A 22,041-nucleotide genomic window follows, 5' to 3' on the forward strand; every position below is an offset into this window, starting at 1 on the left:
ATTATTCTCCATTATATACATTTAAACTGGTGTGTCAAGTTAAAATTTGATATCAACTTGAATCTAAATGCAAATGAGTTTTTAGAGAATGAGCTAAATTATCATTGAATGTAGTGAATATTTTATTCACAGGCTCCTCCTGATTGGCTGCTTCTATTTCAGTGTTCTGCAGTTCCACCTAAAATAGCTTTCAATGCACTAATTTACTTTTATTTCTTGCATTTCTTCTTAGTAAACATGCCTGCTGATGATGAGTAGGACTTAAGCACAAATATTTTAGGTGAAAACAATTGGTGTGAAGCTATGTTGAGAATCCACAGTCATTTATGGTGTTAACTAGGGCCTCAAATGATTGAAAGGAGCAATTTCATAAGAATTCATGTGAAATATAATCCATGTATTGTTCCTTCATCCATAACTGCTCAAGAGTTCCTCGCTCTGTGATGACATTGGATTACTGCTTTGGCTTTTCTTGAGTTGCACTGCTTTTGCATTGCATGGCTTTGACCGTGCCTCGTGCCTTGCTATCCCAGAATGTACTCTGAATTAATATTGAATACATTATTGTATGTGTGTAGGGCTCTGGTTCTGTGGTTTCTGGTGGAACTCAGGTCCTCCTCAGTTCTCTTAGCATTGATGGAGTGTGTGAGAAGCTCAGACAGATCCAGGGCCTGGACTCCAGCATGCTGGAACAGTACATCGGCACAATCAAAAAGGTATGTTCTGGAAGAGTGTACTAAAAGGTCCACAGGAAGGTTTGCAGTCGGTTTAAAGGTTTGGCATGTGATTTTTATTGTGCACGTAATAGGCACTTTCACAAAAACAGTACACGTTGTTCCATTGCTTCTTTAAAACTAGAGGCGCAAATCTTTATGGTAAATATACACTACTGCTATAAAGTTTGGTGTCAAATAAATGCTGTTCTTTTGCTCTTTCTATTCATCAAAGAATCCTTAAAAATATTTATATTTATTATTTTCTACAAAAATATTAATCGGCACAACTGCTACTGTTTTATGCTTACCAAGACTACATTTATTTGATAAAAAATGCAGGACATTGGTAATATTGTGAAATATTATTACAATTTACAATAACTGTTTGATTGATTCTTCAGAAATCAGTCTAATATGCTGATTTAGTGCTCAAGAAACATTTCTTATCAATGTTAAAGACAGTTGTGCTGCTTAATATTTTTGTGGAAAATGTGAATTGCAAGATTCTGTTATGCATAAAACGGTCAAAAAGCATTTATTTGAAATTGTAATAATTTAAAAGTCTTTACTGTCATGTTTAATCAATTTATTGCATCCTTGCTGAATGAAAGTTTTAATTTATTTTACCCAATTAACCCCTAATACTACTCCAGTAAAAGTGTAAGTACTTTTGTAAATAAGTACTTGATTATAAGTACTTGATTTTTATGGTACTTAAATATTAAAAGTAAAATTTCTGATTGATTAAACATATATTTACTCTAGCAAGTATTAGTCGGTAATCAGCACTAAAATACATTAGCAACTTAGTTGCACGTACATTCGAGCTCTGACGATATCCGTTTTTGGCTCGTTTTGACCGAATCTTTGAGTTGTTCAATCAAGAATAGCTGCTATTGGATCAGTCCAATTCACAAGTGAATCATTCAGTGTTATTTGTGAACCAATTCAGCAGGTTCTTTGGAATTAGAAAGAATCAACTCGTTCACGAATCGCACATCGCTCTTGCGTCTCAGATAGGGTGGAGATTTCTTCAGTTCAAAGTAACAAGGATGATATTGTTTTTAAGGAATGTAGTGGAGTAAAAAGTGCAATATCATGCTATGGAAAGTAGTGAAGTAAAAGTAAATGTTTCCCAAAATTAAAATGATAAAGTACAGATACGTTAGAAATGTACTTAAAGGGATAGTTCAACGAAAAAAGGAAAATTCTGTCAGCATTTATTCAAGTTGTTCCAAACCTGTATGAATTTCTTTCATTTGCCAGACAGTTAACGGTAGCCATTGACTTCCATAGTATGGAAAAAAATACTATGGAAGTCAATGGCTAATGTCAACTGTTTGATTACCCACATTCTTCAAAATATCTTCTTGTGTTCAGCAAAAGAAAGAAACTCATGCAGGTTTGAAACAATATGAGGGTGAGTAAATGATGACAGATTTTTCATTTTTGGGTGAACTATCCCTTTAAGTACAGTAGCGAGGTAGATATAGATGAAGTTATATAAATGTCATATAAAATGAATAGAACATAAAACCGTTCATAATATTTGTAATCTTCTGAAGTTGATGATCAACATTTTTTGAAAGTCAGTCAGTCTGAACGTCCGTTGTATGCCCTATTTTGTACCCTTTTCGTGGAAAATACCGATTACTAAAAGAAAAGTGGGGAAAACAGGACAGGGACGGGGTGTGGTAAATTAATCTTTTCCAATAGATGAATATGTATTTACGGGGATGAACTAGTTTCATCAGCTCCATGTGGTGCATACAGAGGATTCACAATAAGGCCTTTCTTTCCACTGGACAACATCTGAAGGAAGCAATGACATATCTGATGTCTCCGTTAGACATCCATTAGTCAACCTACCAGCTGTGTCCCATCAGCCTGCATACTTAAACATCTCTATTGTGAACTCTGTTTCAACCCCCTATACACTGCCAAGATCAAACTGATCTAAAGTTTGTACGCTATTTTTTCAATGCCATAATGTTTTGTCAAATTGTGTCACTGCAGGCCAATGTGAACGGCCGGGTTCTGTCTCAGTGCAACCTTGATGAGCTCAAGAAGGAAATGAACATGAACTTTGGAGACTGGCATCTCTTCAGGTCCACGGTAAGACATCAGCTGACTAGTGATTTTCTGGTCTTAATCCTACACGTTCACATCAGATAGTGGTCATCTTTCTGTTTGTGGTTTGTAATGTTTAGCACGCAGCTAATCTCTCTGTTGTGAAGAAGGCTGGATGGGGTTGAAATAAGGAACACATGTAGCTGTGTTGATCAGATTTCCATTTGCGCTTATACAAACGAATGTTGTGTTGCCAGCAAGCAGGCAGCCATCTGGTCCAAGATGGCTGCTTTCTGGATGAAGGAGGGTTATTGTCAGTGGGAGCTCGGTGTCCACTTGAAGATCTGAATAGCTTGACGTTTACAAGAAAGTAGCATTCTTCGGGCTGGAAACGAGTCCAAATGGAACAACTTGGGGCTAGTTGTGATATTGGCATGCCTTAAAGGTTTCACATAGTACTACGGCCATTCAGCGATTTCACATAAATGCCTTTGTGAAGCAATTAAAAAAAAATGTTGTCTTGTATCCATGTTCTTTAAAACTAAAACCTATTCAAATGGGACACTTTTTCTTAGAGGTCAGGGAACATTCTTGTTTCACAAATGTATTGTTTCTATTTTATCAAACACTTCTGTGATCTTCCCACTCAACCATGGTAAAAAGTATGGAATAAATTGGCTATTTCTAATTCAAACTGCATAGAAATATCTGTTGTGATATTTAATAATATTATATATATACAGTATATATAGTGCATATATATATATATATATATATATATATATATAGTTTTTTTTATGAATTTAGAAATTTTCCCCCCAATTTTGAGTAAAATGCCATTTCACAAAATATAAAAAGAAATAACTCATTAGGCAGAGACCAATCATTCTTAATTTTATATCACATAGACAAACATTTATCATTTAAATGTTTGGTGTCATTAAGATTTTTTTTTAAAAGAAATTAATGTAAATGTGACAACAAAGACATTTATAATGTTACAAAAGATATATATTTCAAATATATGCTGTTCTTTTGAACTTTCTATTCATCAAAGAGTTCTTAAAAAATAGATGTATCACTGTTTCCACAAAAATATTAAGCAGCGCAACTGTTTTTAACATTGATAATAATGAGACATGTTTCATAAGCAGCAAATCTGCATATTAGAATGATTTCTAAAAGATCTGAAGACTGAAGTAATGATGGTGAAAATTCAGCTTTGCCATCACAGGAATAAAATTACAATATAAAATGTTAAAATAGAAAATTGTGACAATAATTCAATTAATGTTTTTACTGTATTTTGATCAAATAAATGCAGCCTTAATGAGCATAAGAGACTTCTTTCAAAAACATTTAAAAATTATAATGACCCTAACCTTTTGAACTTTCGTTGAGTTTTGTGACGCATCCAGAGTACACAACCTTCCATAACATTGAAGTTGCATAAGGTTGTCCTTTTATATTTAAACTCAAATATTATTTAGAAAAATAATCCTGTCCGAACAGTTTTAATACTTTTAGCGTTCAAGAATCAAGAGAGGAGGAACACAGTTTCACAAAGATAGTGCAAGATTTGCTCAATGAATGAAATGCACTCTTGCTATCGAATCCCTTTAAACATTGCTGTATTTGTGCTGTAGGTTCTAGAGCAGCGTCATGTGGAGAACCAGCTGCTGAATGATGAATCAGGAGCGTGCAGCGAGCAGGGCAGCAGCGTGTTGATTCAACCCGAACCCCACAGGCCCTCTGAGCCGCCACAAGACGTGACCATCAACCCAGAAAACTTTGCGTACAGCCTCAACCTCAGCTTTGAGGAGCTCAGCGGTGTGGGGCTGGAGGAGCCCTCCAGACAACACAATGCCCACTGGCTGGTGCGTGGTACTGCTGTGCACACAGACACATTCAGCTGGACAAGTACAGCCTGTAGATAAACACAGGTGCACACCATGAGAAGACGCTGTGATTATATACATAGAGGCCAACACAAACATATGGGCATGTGGAAACAAAGAAACTGCCATTTTTTCTTCTTGTTGTTGTTGTTGCGCCTTTTTAACCTAACATTTTCAACACTGTTGCATTTTGACGCTGTGGAGCGCAGCTTCTGCTTTTCAGTAGTCTCTCATCAGCATGAAAATAGCATGTGGTTTACTGGGTGACAAACGGAGTGTTTTCTGACCTAGATGGGCAGAGGAAGTGAAGAGCTGACCACACACACGCTAGCTCTCTATCACACAGAGATAGCTATTTCTGCACTCATCTGTTCACACTTGGCAAGGTGTTTCAACACAAGCAAGAGCTCATAATGGTTTAGATTAGTATCATGGAAGTTGGTTGTGTACACAGACTTAGGGTGCGTCCCATTTTGCATAATTCTGCACTGTTTTACACCATTTTGTAGCCCAAGTAGTGTGCTCACACTGAGTATATGAGTATGAGAGTATATGAGTATGAGAGTATATGAGTATATGAGTATGAGAGTATATGAGTATATGAGTATGAGAGTCTATGAGTATGAGAGTCTATGAGTATGAGAGTCTATGAGTATGAGAGTCTATGAGTATGAGAGTCTATGAGTATGAGAGTCTATGAGTATGAGAGTCTATGAGTATGAGAGTCTATGAGTATGAGAGTCTATGAGTATGAGAGTCTATGAGTATGAGAGTCTATGAGTATGAGAGTCTATGAGTATGAGAGTCTATGAGTATGAGAGTCTATGAGTATGAGAGTCTATGAGTATGAGAGTCTATGAGTATGAGAGTCTATGAGTGTATGTGTATGAGTATGAGTGTATGAGTATGAGTATGAGGGGACATTAAATGGAACATGCTGCAGATGCTTCAATGTTGTCAAATTTGAGAGAAGTTCTCATTCTCTGCTAGAATTAATATTCTACAATAATTGTCCCAAATGACACACTGTGCACTTGTATTAGGCACTCAGCCATGTCGTGTATGTGTAACCAGTCCTATTCGACCCACTCCGAGCGGGATTCGAGTCTCTTGAGTGAGGAGTGAGGTTTACATGCACAGCTCTTATTGGGCAACGTCCGTTACATATGGATTTTATGAGGTTATTTTATCATTCAACATCGGAAAGGAAATATAAGGAAAAAATATTATTTTTTTTTTTTAGGTTGAATAAGTGCATCATCCAGGTTTTTAAAGTGCACTTTTTCTTTTTGGAACTTTCTGTGAATGCGTTACTCGCACTTTTTTTTTTTTTTTTTAGCAAAACGGCATCAAATGGTCCATAAGTACTCAAATTGGAATGCACCTAATGACTCATTTGGAACGCAACTAGTGTCTCTACAAAGGGATAGTTCACAGTCATCAGCTCACTGTCATGTTTCTGGAACCCTGCATAACTTCTCATGGAACACAAGGAATTACTTATTCCAAGTCTTCTGAAGCCATATGAAAGTCTTGTATGAAGAACAGTCAACGAAATTCTTGAGTGAACGTGCCAGGCTTGAACATCTGGAAGTACAAAAATAAGCGTTAAATCGATTGTTTCTTCAAATCCGTAGATTAATTTTTTAATTGAATGTTCGTATTAAATGCGGTACGATAAAACTGTACCGCAAAATGATGGCAAGAAATGCCTTTCTATTGAGTTTACAAGGGCTGCATGCAAAAACAAACATACAATACGACCTGTGTAGAACATCTACCTGTTTATTCATGAACAAATGAATAGTTCCAAAGATCTGTCTGAAACAGCCTGCAAAATAGACATTTAAAATGAAATGTATAAGGATTATTTATTATATTGTGTGTATTATTAACTTCCTTTTTTTAAATATCACTGTTATCATCAATACCAGTATATTGCGACACCCCTAATTGATACCGAGCTAAATAATTCCTTTTGTGTTCCATGAAAGAGAGAAAAATGGCTTAAAGGTTTTATTTTGGGCGAATTATTGCTTGAAATGCCTATTACTGTCTAAACTGACCTGATCTTCTCCTTTAGGCCAACACTCACCGGACATCCAGCATATCCAGCCTGAACTCTCAGGAATCTTCCAACGACATCTGTAAGCTGACCGACATGCAGCAGGCAGAGTATCGCAACGCTTACCAGGAGTACATCTCGCACATGTCCCAGCTGGAGGTGTCTGCTGCTGGACGAGAGAGTCCCGCTCAAGCCCTGGCCGGCCAGTTCCTCTCAGCCAGCTCTGAGGAGAAGACTAAGGAAGGTGAGCAAGATGGGCGCAAACCCTATGCCAAAAAGGGCTCCAAACCCGCAGACACTATAGCGGACTTCTCGTCAGCCCCGGACGGTGCTTGTCTAGACCCCATTACAGAGGAGGATGAGAAGTCCGAGCATGGGTCTGCATCTAAAATCCCACCCAGACGCAAGACCAGAGGCCAGGGGCCTTCTTACCACAGCGTGCCGAGCGATGAAGACGACTCTGGGGACGAGGAGACAGACGCCACCCCTCTGCTAAGAGAGGAACCCTGGGCTGCCAAACCAGATCTAGGCCTCTTATCTACAGGGAAGAGCTTCGTTTCAGACATCATGCTGGACAAGAAGTCCTCTGACTCTGGAGTGAGGTCCAGCAGGAGCTCATCCGACCACTCGCTACAAGATGAGGAGAGCGAATCGCCCCAGGAGAAGAAAGAAGAGGAGACCCATCTGATCGAACTGGTTCTTGAGAGCCCGGTTAAAAAGCGAGTCTTACCGCACAGGCTGGGCAACCTTCAAGACGAGGCCGTGGCCCGGATGTCCATCTGCTCTGACGCTCTGTCTGACAGCAGTACCCCTGAGGAAAGCTGGCCCGCTTCAGCCGTGAGTAACCTCAACTGCTCGACCGACAACACTGCGCTCAACAACAACATCAACAACAGCACTCAGCAGGAGACCTCCGGCTCCACCGACTGCCCCTCACTCATTATAAGACCCGGATCCAGCACAGAGACCAACCAGAACCTGAATGGAGTCCAACGCAAGAGGTCCATCGGTCCCGACGCCGCTGAGGAACGAGAGAGCGTCCTCTGAGCATGACCAGGTTTATTAACTCAAGGAGATCTACTTTCCTGCAGAGCTCAGTTCAAGCACACCTGTCTGTGATTATCCAGTGCTCCTGAAGATCTTGTTTAGCTGGTCCAGGGTTGGAGCTGAAGGTATGACAGAACAGAACAGTCTGTAACAACTGCAAAAGTTAGCGAAACTCTTAGCGAAGGTCATACGCTGTCACTGCGCATTTTCTTGACGTTGATTCTGCTTAGCTAATTTTGAATTAATGTTTTAACTATGAAAAGAATCTATCACTGCAAAATCATTTTCTTAGACAGTATTTTTTGTTTAGTTTTGCATACAAAATATTTAAAGTTTCATACAACAAAAAATAAATCTAGCCTAAAATTATGGTTTTTAAAGTTTTTTTTTTTTTTACTAAAAAACGAGTTGAATTCAGTAACATTATGAAATTCATTAAGTAACTAACAATGAAAAATACTTTTTTAACGTTTCAAGTTGCATTCATTAAACATTAATGTATTATAAATAAACTTGAATTACAACAATGACCAAATTTATAAAGTAATATTGGTAACACTTTACATTAAGGTTTCATTAGTTAACTACATTAGTAAACATGAACTAAAAATGAACAATACTTCTACAGCATTTATTAATCTGTTAATTTCAACATTTACTAATACATTATTAAAATCAAAAGTTGTATTAGTTAATGCACTGTGATTTAACATGAACAAGAACAGCTGTATTTTTATTAACTAACGTTAAAAAAGATGAATAAATACAGTAACAAATGTATTGCTCATGGTTAGTTCATGTTAGTTAATACATTAGGCTAACTAATGTTAACAAATAAAACCTTTGTTGTAAAGTGTTAACGTAATATTAAACTAAATTCCTGTGCAGTGTTAGTTCATTAAACCTAATTCATTCATTAATACTAACAAATTGAACCTTTACAATTTGACAACTTACTCTATAAAAATAAGTCTTAATATATTAAACCAATTTCATCTGGATTTATCCGTAAATGTCTTATCTTAAGGAAGTTTTAGATATGTTTCAACTGTAAAGCAAAACAAAAATACTGTTTAAGAATTTGCAGTGTGAGAAATGTGTTTGTTGCTGTTGTTGGAGTGGTGTTAAAAATGCAATAAACGGAGGCTGTGAAGCTGTTCGTAGTTTCTGATTTGTTTAGTGCAAATCCTGTTGTTTCATGCTCCGTTGCTAACATTAAAGATCTAGTGTAGGTGGGTCCACAATATTCCAGTCATCATGTAGAGTGAGGATTTAACCACATATATAGGTAGTGCTGGTGTTTTTGCTGTGATCGGTATTGTGAAAGCTGTTATTTATTTGTGATTGAATGCCCGATTCCCATTCAGATCATCACTATAGTGTGTGTTCTGCTTTGTAGTGTTTTAGATGAGTGAATCTGTTTGTGAACGGTTACATCAAGAGAAAAACAAGAAAATGTGGAGGTTTCTCGAAGGAATTATTTGTGTGAATGTTTTGTCCTGTTTTCTCACATGAATAAACCTCATTCTTTTCAAACCTTTTGAGTGAGTCTGAAATTGAAATAAATGTTATCATTTTAAAATATAACAATCGCATTGCTCAATTTAAGCTTTTAACGGTTTGTGTGTGCTGCCTAATATTACATTTTCAAAACTTAAAAAAACAAAAAAAACACAAATTTAAGTGTTTTACCAAAGGACAATTTTCCCCATAAAAAAGACAATAAAATAAGTGTCCATTATTTTCCTGAGGTGATGTCTGGCTGCCAGCAGGTGGCGCACTCTTCAAATCAAGAACACTAATAGAGGTTTAGGCTGCAATTGAGATACAATTATGCAAAGTGTACATTTAAAAATGAAAGGTATGTAATAAAGAGGGCATACCATTATTATCTTGTTTCTGTAGTTAAATGGTTTTCCTGTATTTTATCCCACAAAATGACTCATAAGTGCACTATAAATTAAATCAAATCTCAATTTTAATGTCTCATGTTTATTCTAAGTTACACCATTCTAGTCAAAAGGGCTTGGTGAACAATTCTGAATATTTTTAGGGTTTCCAGAGTAGCTGAGGCTGTAAAAAAAAAAAAAAAGATAAATGAAATCAATCATTCAGATTTGATTTATTCCTTCGTGCTCGTTAGGGGACAGACCGTAAACCTACAGACAGTGATTTTACAAATTGAATTCCTCAAATCAATAGTTCAATTTTGATTTTATCATCCAGAACACATACAATGAGAGAACTTGTGGAAACGGCCACAATTAATGTTCTACTTCCAGACACCTTCAAGTTCCACCACACGGGATGTCAGAAAGAGGTTGAATCGCAAGAAAACCCGCTAAGCCGTATGATTTGTGGACAGTTATATATTAGGAAATAGCATGCCCATTACGAACTGGAATGAATGCACTTTTACACAAACATATGGCAATGTAAAAGATTCATTCAGGTTCCTGTCAGTAATGGGCAAATGTGCATGTGTGAAAGGTCAGTGACATGCTTTTGAGTACCTGGATATAAAAGGCAAGCTCAATAATATACAGCACAACACTGGCAGATTGACATTTTTAAGATGCAAGCATAACAGACCAGTGTCAAATAAAGCATTTGATTTATTTTGTATAAAAAAAAAAAGGTACGATTTACAATATTACTTTTATAAAAAGTCTCAGCATACAGCATAACACTTTGCAGATACTGACAGTCCAATTTCTGCAACTATACAAGATAAAACTCTGAGAGAGTTCACAAGGTTTCATCATGTCATTTTCAACGTCCAGTCCTTCATGTGCCAAAAGAATTGACCAAAACAGACTTAAACTTTGTACAGTAACTAACCACGTCGTCTCCTATTCACACGGTCTTCACGAAAAAAAGGTAAGACTTCTTCTCAATGCAGAGAAAAGGTTCCTTGCGATCATTTACAGGTTTCCCTCCTATTTTCAGGGAATAGTGCTTCTTCCTCTTGAAGAAAGGACCAAATAAGTCTTTTTAGAAGATAAATAATCAATGTCCGAACTTATAACACATCACATGGATTGTCCTTTTAGAAGCAAAAAAAAAAAAAAAAAAGTCTCTTGATTCAATTACAGGAAAGAAAGAAGAAAAAAACTCCAGACTGAGAACAGAAATTGGAGGAAAAGCCAGTTCCCAGGTCCTGTGTGTTCTTGTGTCTTAACCAAACACCTGCAAAAGATTGAGAAAGAGGCGCATTTAGAGAATGCAAACAGGGCAGAGATCCGGACAGCCTGGCGCCAGAGAGGAAGCCGCAGTTTGAACATTTAACCAAACACTCAGAGACTGAGCAAAACCCTGGGCTCCAGATGTACACGAGCACTGCCTTCCCTTCAGTGAGATGATTAATGAACACTTTACACTACTTTACACACTATGTGACACAAATTGTCCTCAACAAATATTATGTCATGCTCTTTAATCAATTCTGTTCTGACAGCATAAAATATTTTTCTGTCATTTACAGCATATAATACGAGGCTCATCAAAAGCAGTGTGTTCAAGAGCATTTACCTGATTAACGGTAAAGTGTCCTGCTGTCCTCTGTGATCAAATCTGATTGAAACTCAGGTGTCTAAAGGAACAAAAAAAAAGTATATTTATTTGCAGTCAAACTTGGACATAAACACGCACCAAATCAACGAAGCTTTGTCGTGCATTAATAGCGCATTTAAAAATTCACATTAGATAGATAGATAGATAGATAGATAGATAGATAGATAGATAGATAGATAGATAGATAGATAGATAGATAGATAGATAGATAGTCAGATGTTGCACAGTCACACTGTTCTTTCTGTGGACATTCACCTGTAATGAGAGGATGCTGATGTCTGTGTTGAGTGTTGTCAGGGGTGTTCTGGATGTCCCCTGCCCTGCTCGCGGGTGATGCAGGCTGGTGATCGCCGAATTCGAGTCAAGTGCGATCTGCAGGTCCAGGATATAATCGATGACATGTTGCAGGATTTCCATTTTGCTCACGTTCTTGTTCTGCGGGATACTCGGCACCAGCTCCTTCAGTTTAGAGTAGCAGTCGTTCATGTTGTAGAGCAGGCTCAGGGGATCGTCCACGGGGGTCTTGCTCCGTGAGATTCCCAGACTGTGCTCCGTCACAGTCGCGCTACTTTTCCGGAAAGACCTCACTGGGCTTATTGCCTTCATGTTGACAGCTCTGTAAGGAACGGTTTCGTTGGGAGAGTCGCCTTTGTGTTCGAGATTTCCTCTTTGCTCTGGGCTGTTGAAGCAAACGCAGTGGATTAGCGAGCTGTCATCGCCGTATATATACACACTGCTAGGTGGGTTGTTCACGCGCTGGTTTGGACTGCGCCGATTGGTGGGTTAGGCCGCGTCAATCATCGCCTTCGCAGTACGCTATTGGCCGCTGTGCAGAGCGCTCAAGACCCGCCCATTTCTTCCGCGTTCTTAACCAGTGAAAGCGCGTGTTTAGGGTGGCGCTGACTGCCTTCAGCTTCCACGGATAATTTCTCAAATCAGTGTACCTGTTTCTGATCAAGAGAATTAGGGACTGGAAAGTATAAGGATGTTTTCACGCATTTTCCGCCTTTGTTTCTAGTGTAACCGTCCAAATGAGCCAAAACAAGCTTAGACTGATTTATGAAGGACATCTTAAATTATCCTATACAATAGCCTACCTAGGCTACGTGACTATTTTACTAGATTTGATATATCTATATAATGCAGCTTATGAAATGTACAATCCCCAGTTAAGCCTTCTATTAACCTTTAAATAAGCATAGGCAGGGATCTCTTTTCCAACACATTTCATGTTATTGCTTCTTTATTTTCATTCTTTCCCCTTACTGTTTAAATCATCAACATTTACCTAGAAGTCAGTGGCGTGCAACCATACTTTTAGATAAAGATGGGGGGGGGGTTATCGGTCACTTGACCTTGTTCTATTACAATATTTTTCTTCAAAAGTGTGTCCACTCTCACAGTGTCCCTCCCCCAACCTCCTCCAGGTCACAAAAACCATTAAAAAAATCGATTAAGGTAAAAACCAAAGCTCTTGTAGTGGCGTTTCTTTATCTAGTGTGTTTGCTGTGGATGTAGGCTACCAACATGATATAGGCTACAACAGGTTCAAGTCTATGTAGGCTACTTTCTGCATTTGGTGTTGTGCCCTTAATGTTTCTGTTTGTTTATCATGACTGCGGGGGGATTATGAAAGCAGTCTTTATGCCTGTTTAAAGATGTAATAGTGATGACAGGACATCCTCCTGCTCTCTAGTGCACGAGTGCGAGCAGCATATTGATAGACGCGCGGGAATCAATTACCGGGAAAGTGTAGCCTACTACTGTAAGTTTTAACGTGAAACTGCACAGCTGCAACTGAAGTGAAAATGCATTCTTTATGGGACTGGGAAGAATATTTTTATCCTGACACGGATTATATTACCATTTTTTAGAAACCTTTTGGCAGTCTAGTGCGAGGCGAGAGTGGTGGCAGAAAATAGAAATAAAAAAAGCTCTTTGTTTACACATGCTAAGTAACAATGGAGACAGAGATTTCCTGGTTGCTTGTGCATATCCGACTAAACAGATGTTTGCGGAGATGCGTCGGAATGCAATCGTGTTGATGTGTCGGAATGCACCTCATACATTCTCATTATCACTGCTTAGAAAATGAAGAAGCCTAGCCTACTTGTAAGATAGGACCTCCGGGTCGATGCATTTTAGAAGGGAAATCTTTGCAACAAAAACTGCATTCAGCGCGCGCAGAACTTACAAACATGACACATAGCTTTGTGGTCTCGTCCGCATCTGCCGCAACTGGCTTTTTCCATTTTCTCCCTCGTCCTTTTTTTTTTTTGTTCTCACAGCTGTGTACATTTTGCATGACACCCTGACTGATCCCTGACAGGTGATGAATTGGCACCAAGCAAAGCAGCACTACAGAGCAGCGCCGCGAGCTCGCGCTCTCGCAGACTCTCTGGCGCCAGCCCCGTGACGTCACCCATTGACAGCGGCCCTGCAGCCAGTCCTCGCGGCGCCGTCCAGGCGGCTGCTATGGAGACGGGGCCAGTTCTCAGCTGATCAATGGGGCTCGGGCACTGAGAGATCGGAGTTCAGTTCGTCACCTCCGAGGCCCGCACACCTGCATCGATTTGCATTTCTTTGCTTACGTTTAACTTGGAGTACTCCTCGGCCTTTTTGAAACAATCTAGACTTTGAAACGAACATAGAGTAACCTTGCATGAGTTACCTCAACTTTATCTCAATGTGCCTGAAGTAGAACGTACTTTCAGTTAGTCATGCATTATTATGGATTAAAAAGAGAAGAAGAAGCACCTTCATTTAAATGGGTCATTCGTTTTAACCTCAAGCGAAACAACAGAATTGCGAATTATGGGGTGGTTTAAAAAAAAAAAAAAATGTGGGTTCTTAAAAGTAGGCTATAGCATTTTGCATGCAAGGAATCGCGCGTGAACACAGATTGCCTTATAGGGATAAGTTAGTTCACCCAAAAATGTACTCATCCTCATGTTGTTCCAAACCTGTAGGCCATGAGTTTCTTTCTTCTGTTGAACACAAAAGAGGATATTTTGAAGAATGTCGGTAAAGTTGAGTTCCATATAGGAAAAATCAATGGCTATACCATCAACTGTCTGGATACCGACATTCTTCAAAATATCTTCTTTTGTGTTCAACAGAAGAAAGAAACCCATTCAGGGTTGAAACAACTTGAGGGTGAATGAAGTAGATGGTATCTAGATGGTAAAGGCAGAATAATAACGAAAAACTACACTTTTAAACTAGGCTACAGGCTTCTCATTGTACTAGAACATATCCCAAAATGCATATTTAGAGTCACGTTTGTTCTGTCTCCTGTCAAAATGCTAACAATGATAATGGCAAGAAAACAATCTAAAGTTGGCAGAAAGTTGACGAGTTTTCCACGGGATGGAGTCAGGATGTCTGTACCGCCTCCTCTGCTGTTCCAGCTCACTGCAGCTGCACAATTCCTCCGTCTCCAGCTCACCAGATCCCAAAGAGTCGCTTACTGTCGTCTACTATCGTTGAAAACAATATGCACAACACTTAAGTAGCCCATAACATAAATATACATAAGCTATACAGCCTACCATCTACAGTTATCCCGAAGAGTCTCAAAGTAACGCGCATTTTGAAAGTATTCTGAACAACGCTAACATTACGCGATGCTTTCATTAAATTCCTCTTTAGAAATGCGAGATTTTGAAACTCTCACATCAAACTTCCTGATAACCTGTGGGAGAAAACAAAATATTGCTGTCCCGATAACCCCGATTCAACTCGAGTCCCCACAAAATACTTCGCCATGGCAAATTTAAACATCCGGACGCATGTAATCGTTTCGTTTCTCGTTCGGCTGTGGTTGGTTTCGGCGCTCGGTAGAGGCTTTGTGAGGCTCCCACGCGCCTGTCGCGTGCAGCAGTACACGCGTGAAAGTGTGGCTCGCGACTCTTGTAGCAACATCGACCCCATGGGCGTGGCGTTGATGTTTGGCTTAAGCTATTGTTCGCCTCCCAAAGAGGGTCCTGAGAAATGTTGCAATTCAGAACTCGAGTATATTTTGGTTGCGTAATGCAGTGCTGCTGTTTGTATTCACACAATAGCCTATTTGTGAAACCATTGAAACACATTCTTGCTGTCAGAGCATAACTATTCATAATACAAATACAAATAAGGGAGACCCTACAGGGGCTAGTTGTCACAAAAGTTTTTTTTTTCCAAAATCATAATATTTTTTTCTGTTATAAACAAGTAAATACAGTAAAACCTGCAAGCTAGTCTGACAAGATTCATTTAATGATGGTTGATTTTAACCGAAAGGTTAATCTGTTTGCAAGTTGTCACAACTCTTAAATGTTGTACTTTTACACAACTTATATGTATTTTGGCTAAAAGAGGCTCTGGCTTTTGTGCCTTAATTGTTTTACAATTATCTAATTTTAAGCTATTATTATACTGTTGTTATTATTATTATTATTATTAGGCCTATTATTATTGTGTGTGTGGGGGGGGGGGTATTTTTATTTAAATAAATTAAATAATTAAAGAGTTAATAGGGATTTAAGGGAATAATAAAAAAATGCGTTCCATGTCTATGACCTAAATTATTCGCAAATTATATTTTATTTGAAAATATGCACACATGCAATCTTATTCATATGTCTAATATGTTGAAAACACAAAACATCTTTACAGCAATGCAGCAATCTTTAGAATTTTGTCTGTGAACTTCCGTTTTTGCCATAGGCTACCTCTAGGCCTAGCTGTCAAAGAGTAACTGGTGAAGTGGATTTATTTATTGTAGATTTATTGAAATTGTAATATTTCAAGCGGACGTTATAACAGTAAACAGGGATGATTTTACAACGAGTGGTTCATTTATAAATCTGTAAGATCTTACCTTCTTGCTGTGGAAATACAAATGGAAGACAGAATACAACGAGTGCAGCGCTGAAAAGGGGCGTGGCTAAAAAAGGACTATACATGAATCATGTACATGATAGCCAGCAATGAGGAGGCGTGCGATTGGCAGTGGGTGGAGAAGACTGACTGGCCATTGGGGGCACCTGAACTTTTTTCTGATGGGCAGATGCCAAAACCCTAACCTCGACCCCACCCATGTATGTAATTTAGTGGAGCACCTTGGAAATAAAGACCAAAAGGAAAGCGATGAAACGGCCACCTGATTAAACCGCGCTCATCATCCATCTTTTTTGCATCGTGAGAGCTTCTGAACCGACTCCCGCACAGTGCTGACGCTTTGGCTGCTCTATAGACCTTATTTAGAGCAGCGCCATGACAGGTATGAAGTTATGAGTTTTTTGTCTACTGAATTGGAAATATTATTTTTGCAGTGTTTCGTCAGCAGAACAGTAAAAAAACACACATTAAATAACAGTTCAACCCTCTGAAGAGATGTATGTCTATATCCTTCACAAAGCAGAGATGGGAAGTAACGAAGTACAAATACTTCCTTACTGTAACGTTAGGCTACTCAAGTAGATTTTTCAGATATTTTTACTTTAGGCTACTATTTATTTTTGTTCCGACTTTTTACTTTTACTCCTTACATTTTTAACACGAATATCGGTACTTTCTACTCCTTACATTTTACAAAATTACTTTAGTTTCAAATAATTTCAGTGGAGTAACCATTATTATTTTTATCAACCCTTCGCAGGGAGTTTGATTGACAGGCGATCTGACCAATCATAATCCGCCATCCGCCATAAAAAGCAGTCAGGAGAGTTAGTAGATTAACATTGGAGGATTTAAACTTGAAAAACGAAGTGTACCAACGTCTTTCTGCGGTTAAAACAACATTCCTTCTTATGTTCATTCATGTTTATTTGATGCTATAAATTAACTAGAAGGAAGAGATGATCGGTTCACGAGCAGCTTAAACTTATCGATCTCAGACACATTAAAGAGACACAAAAGTTTTTTTTTTTTTTTTTTTTTTTTTTTTTTTTAAAAAAATGACTAAATTTGAAAGGTGAGACTTTGTTTCATATAAAAAATAACCTGGTCTATCCTGTCTGTCAGTGTGTTGTCAGTGTCCTCTCTGCTCCGCGATGTATTTGCAGTCACTTCCGGCATCACCGTTCGGCCATCTTACCACAGTGAAGCTGTGCATTAGGTGAGTGATCAGCATGCACACAAATCCTCATATCTCGCTGAAATATTGACGGATTTACAAACGGTTTGGTTTCTTACAAACGTTATTAACGTGGCTATAATTCCGAATGCTTGAACATGTATGTTATAATTATTCATATGTATGCAGTGTATGTATGTAGTGTCATAACTACATCTCTGACGTTTATGACAAACCAAACCGTTTGAAAATCGGTAGAAAATTGAGCAAGTAATGGTTATTTAAAAGTATATGCACCATTAAATGAGTGAGCGAGCACACTGTGGCAAGATGGCCGCCACGTGCGGACGTCGACCTCCATTGGCCAGCAGCGCGCACGAGACATCTTCACTGTGTGAGAATGGCGTGAGAACGGCGTCGCTTGTCGGTAACTAAATGGGGCGGGTCTTTGCGAACGGTCAATTGGATGGGAATATACGTTGCACTTGACGCACCACTACAAGACGACTCGACAGATTCTGCGGCATTCATTCGCGGCAAAGAGTCCCAGTCTGTCACAATAATCATAGAGGCTATGTGATGTTTTAGGTCTATTGGCAGACATCCATTTAAAATGTAGGCAATGGCATATAAAGAACCTTTTTTCCAAATCCACTTAAGTTTCTCTCAGCTTGCACTCTACTAACATTTGTGTGGTCCAGGTTGGTAGCTTTACATAAAAATGGTTGTCATTCGCAAGGCTACTTTTACTTTTATTCTTTAAGTATATTTCCAAGCCTGTACTTTGTTACTTTTACTTGAGTAAAGAAGTTAAATCAGTACTTCTACTATTACTTGAGTGTTTTTCAACACAAGTATCTGTACTTCTACTTGAGTACGGGAACTGAGTAGCCTACTTTTGCCATCTCTGCCTCACAGCCTCTCTTTCATTCCCGTTAAAAATCAAAGATGGTGCTGCTGTGAATAAGGTTTGTTGATACGATAACCAACGGTGGTGTTCTTTGGATTCGACACAAGTGCAACATGATATGTTAACATATGTGAACAACTTAAAGATGCAGCAGCAGATGAATATAAATAGAATAGACAACAGAATATGAATCAGTCCTCCTAAGTAGAAGTAAGAGAAACCAATAGTGTGCATTATTGAGGAAGAGAAATCCTGAAAGGCTCCTTTCTCAGTCCAAACACCTTAGTCTTAAGTGTCACAAGGGAATTGAGAGTATTTGGGAGATCTGAAACTGCCTGAGACTATCTGATACCGTATGGACATGCAACTTTTTGGTTATTGTGGTAGCTTCTGCCACTCAAACTGCTTGGTTTTATTCGCTTTCTCCGCTGTAGAGCCTATGCGCTGGATTGCAAAGACTGTAGTTTTTCTTTTGAGCCACTTCCCTACTGGCTTCTGCTCTCAGTCACTGGACTCTTACTCAATCTCATCTCTTTATATAGCTCACAGGGAAGAGAGAGTCGATGGGGAATTAGTTTCTCTCACTATTATTAAATAGTTGGAGAGCATGGTAGACAAGTGAGGGGTCTGGGGTTTTGTGTAAAGCTTTGCTCTCACGGTCAACAGAATGTTATTTCTGGACTCTATATGAAAATGTCAGAATATGAGAACACCCCCTTTATGTTTTACACCAAAATGTAGAGACATGTTTCAGCAGGCTTTCTAAATCAAAGCCATTTATCTGTACTAAATATTTAATAATATGCCAGTTGCCCCTTGAAACCGATGATTAAGATGGAGAATTAATACCTTGATGTTGTTTAGGCAACAAGAGCTCACAGTTTAGTTTGATTGTACATTATTGTGACTGACTGAAGTAATAAGATAATGGAAATAAAGTACCGGGTTTCAAACAGGAATGTCAGGGATGTGCTTTGTGCAGAGAACAAACAGAACATTAATCATTGAGCTTTGACAATCATTGGACTTTTAGTGATCCACGATAATGCCCGCACTGTTATGTTTTTCAGAGAAGGTTTCTAGTGTTCTACGGTTATAAAAACACTTGAGGAACACGGGAAGTATACTTCAGATGCTTGACTGTCAGTATGAGGAACTCTGAGATCTCAAATCTTTTCTGAACACCACAAGTTTGGATGTAAGAATATTATTCTATGAATATCCAATGTCTTCTGATTGGCTGGTGAGAGTTTTTACAGCGAGAGCTCATGCAGTTGGGTTCTCCCTGCAGTGTTGTGGTAGCAGCACGACTCTGTATTCACCATGCAGCGCTGAAGAAAGATATCATGGCTGTGTGCCAATATTTCATGGTCGGGGATTACATTCAACAGGTATCGCTGTTGTTTTAAGCACTCCATCCAAATCAATATTTCTCTGATTTTAACTACATATTGGTTGTGCTCATGTTCAAATTCAGAACTTGCACTGTAAAAAATTTTTTGTAGTTTTTACAGAGAAAACTGTACAAATGCTACAGTAAAAACCTGTTAATTGTTTAACAACACATTATATGAATTTTAAAATGACAAAATCTATTAATTACATACTGATTTTTAGTGTCTTTTTTTAGTGAATCGATTGATCTAGTTCACAAAACCGGTCTATTCAGACTGATACGGTAACATTCAGTTCAGTCAATTGATAATTGAGTCTTAACATTTGGCCCGTTTGTCACATTAAAAGCTTGCATTTCCCCTTAACACAACTTTTAAAATCGGCTTTGTACTCTACATACGCTAAAAATCTGTCAACTCAGATCTGCAGACTGGCTGTGAATTTCGGCAACTATCATCGGCTATAAATCGGGACAAAAGTCATATAGTGTATTTCAGCCTTAAATTATCACATGACTTTAGAACACTTGGAATGCATGAGTCATATAAACCACTTTTATTGTACTTTTATGGTGCTCTTAGATCACTATATTACTCTAAATTTTTTGTGTGTTCCAGAGGAGAAAGTACAATAAGTCCTGCAGGATTGGAATGGTATGAGGGTGAGTAAATTATTACGCAATTTTCATTTCGGTTGAACTATTTATTTAATGCAATTGCGTCACTAAACAAGATGGCAATAATGTATTTCTTGCAACCTCCCAACAAAGTAGAAAGGACAGTTATTACCCGATTAATTCTAGAGTTTAATTCATATTGATTTACTAGATCCTTCATTTTCAACCCCTCCTTGCCATATTTGTGGCAAATAACATATGGGGTCAGAAGCGCATTAGTGCAGGCTAATGTCATGCTGTATTGATTCCTCTGCAGTGTGCTTTATCGAGGGGCCGACTCTCGGGAATAGGATGGGCTGTGCGCACACTGATAGAGGTGCTGTTCTTCATCACTGGCTCTACACCTTCCCCACCCCCACGTCTATGAATTATTCATGATATGCTAATGAGCCACAAACGAATTTCAAGGGCCTCTTTAATAGCTGTTCAATGTCCAGTGGTAGCAGCGGGGCCACATCAGGCGACAAAGACAAGCCGACAGTGATGGTCTTGGCAGAGTCTGTGCGCTGCACGGGGCCCCTGATACAGCGGCTGTCCTGAGGGCCCCGTGTCTGATGAGCTGATCCATGCTGCTCTGCCACGCTGACCTGTGAGTGTGTGAAAGGGGATCTGAGAAAGGGAAGGGGATGTAAGCTGTGACACATGTGCTGTTCCCTGCCACTCCATGTCTAAACTCTTACACACTAAGAGGATCGTAACACTCTCAGATCCCTGTGCTCGCAGCCCAGTGCAGTTTCACCACTGTGTCTGTTCAATACAGGGAGTTTCACTTTGAGACCTTTTTATATTTTCACCTCATGATGGATGTTTTAGCAGGAATCAAAAATATATGCTTTTTCCACAGATAAAATGCTACATGACATGGTATGTAGAGTGGCCGCATTTACACTGCAGGTCTTGATGCCCAATTCCGTTTTGTTGACTATATACTTACATCTTCTTTTAAAGGTGACCCATATCTGATAAACAACCCAAGGTAGAAAACCTAAACAACCCAAGGTAGAAAAAACGTTGCTATTTGAAATGTCGAAGATTATTATACAAGCTTTTGCTTGCCGTACCATCAAAGGTCAGCAAAACATTGGTCTCTTAAGGCAGAAAAAATAAATAAATAATTATTTCCACATATGAATGAGGCCTGAAACCGATCTGAGAATATCAGAATCAATGTGCTTTTTTCCTACTTGCATGTTTGTGGGTTATATCCGATCTGTGCCACATGGGAGGAAAAAATCTAATTGGGTTACTTTAGTCATGTAATGTAAATACGACCATAAAGAATCTAAGTCATAATAAAAAATGTATGAATGCCTTTGCATTATAGAATACAATATCAAGCCAAGTGACATTTTGTCACGTATCGGATGAATATGAGACGAGGATTCAAATGCAGAGGAATTTATTGATGACATGCAGACAGGGTAACAAACTCAAAAAAACACAAAGCTCCAGGAAACGCAACAAGGACAACGAACCAGCACAAGACTACAAACACAAGGAGACTAAATAGAGGAACAAACAAAGGAGGGAAACGAGAAAGACAGGTGGGACAAATTAACCAATAATTAGATAACAAGATGGGAGGGGCTAGACAATAGACAGGAGAGCACATGGCACAAAACAACAAACACCC

The 22,041-nt window shown here is 38.7% G+C and overlaps 2 protein-coding genes across 11 annotated transcripts in view; one reads left to right on the top strand and one right to left on the bottom strand.

The window, feature by feature from the left end:
• The window catches only part of kidins220a (kinase D-interacting substrate 220a), a gene marked incomplete at its 5' end in the record, with an annotated part of 57,183 nt that extends 46,207 nt beyond the window's left edge, over positions 1–10,976 (top strand). For 8 of the 9 annotated variants that reach the window (XM_081393786.1, XM_081393784.1, XM_081393785.1 and 5 more), the window contains 4 exons: positions 579–716; positions 2,733–2,831; positions 4,433–4,663; positions 6,768–10,976. In XM_081393786.1, coding sequence (XP_081249912.1) covers positions 579–716; positions 2,733–2,831; positions 4,433–4,663; positions 6,768–7,796 — 1,497 coding nt within the window. In that variant the 3' untranslated portion in view covers positions 7,797–10,976. Of the gene's footprint in view, positions 1–232; positions 557–578; positions 717–2,732; positions 2,832–4,432; positions 4,664–6,767 lie in introns of those variants that run through there. The other variant, XM_081393790.1, reaches the window with a different exon arrangement.
• id2a (inhibitor of DNA binding 2a) lies at positions 10,394–15,294 on the bottom strand. 2 transcript variants are annotated; one of them, XM_081393792.1, is made up of 4 exons: positions 13,564–15,294; positions 11,625–12,048; positions 11,328–11,388; positions 10,394–10,985 (listed from the first exon to the last, which is right to left on the bottom strand). In XM_081393792.1, exons 1-3 carry the CDS (start codon positions 13,665–13,667, stop codon positions 11,332–11,334), a joined length of 585 nt encoding a protein of 194 aa, XP_081249918.1. In that variant the 5' UTR covers positions 13,668–15,294; the 3' UTR covers positions 10,394–10,985; positions 11,328–11,331. The 2 variants fall into 2 exon arrangements, with proteins under 2 accessions (XP_081249918.1, XP_081249919.1); XM_081393793.1 differs by having other exon boundaries at positions 13,480–13,583.
• Positions 15,295–22,041: the final 6,747 nt, after the last annotated feature.

The sequence above is a fragment of the Scardinius erythrophthalmus genome (genome assembly GCF_964197995.2).
Source record: "Scardinius erythrophthalmus genome assembly, chromosome: 19".
NCBI lineage: Eukaryota > Metazoa > Chordata > Actinopteri > Cypriniformes > Leuciscidae > Scardinius > Scardinius erythrophthalmus.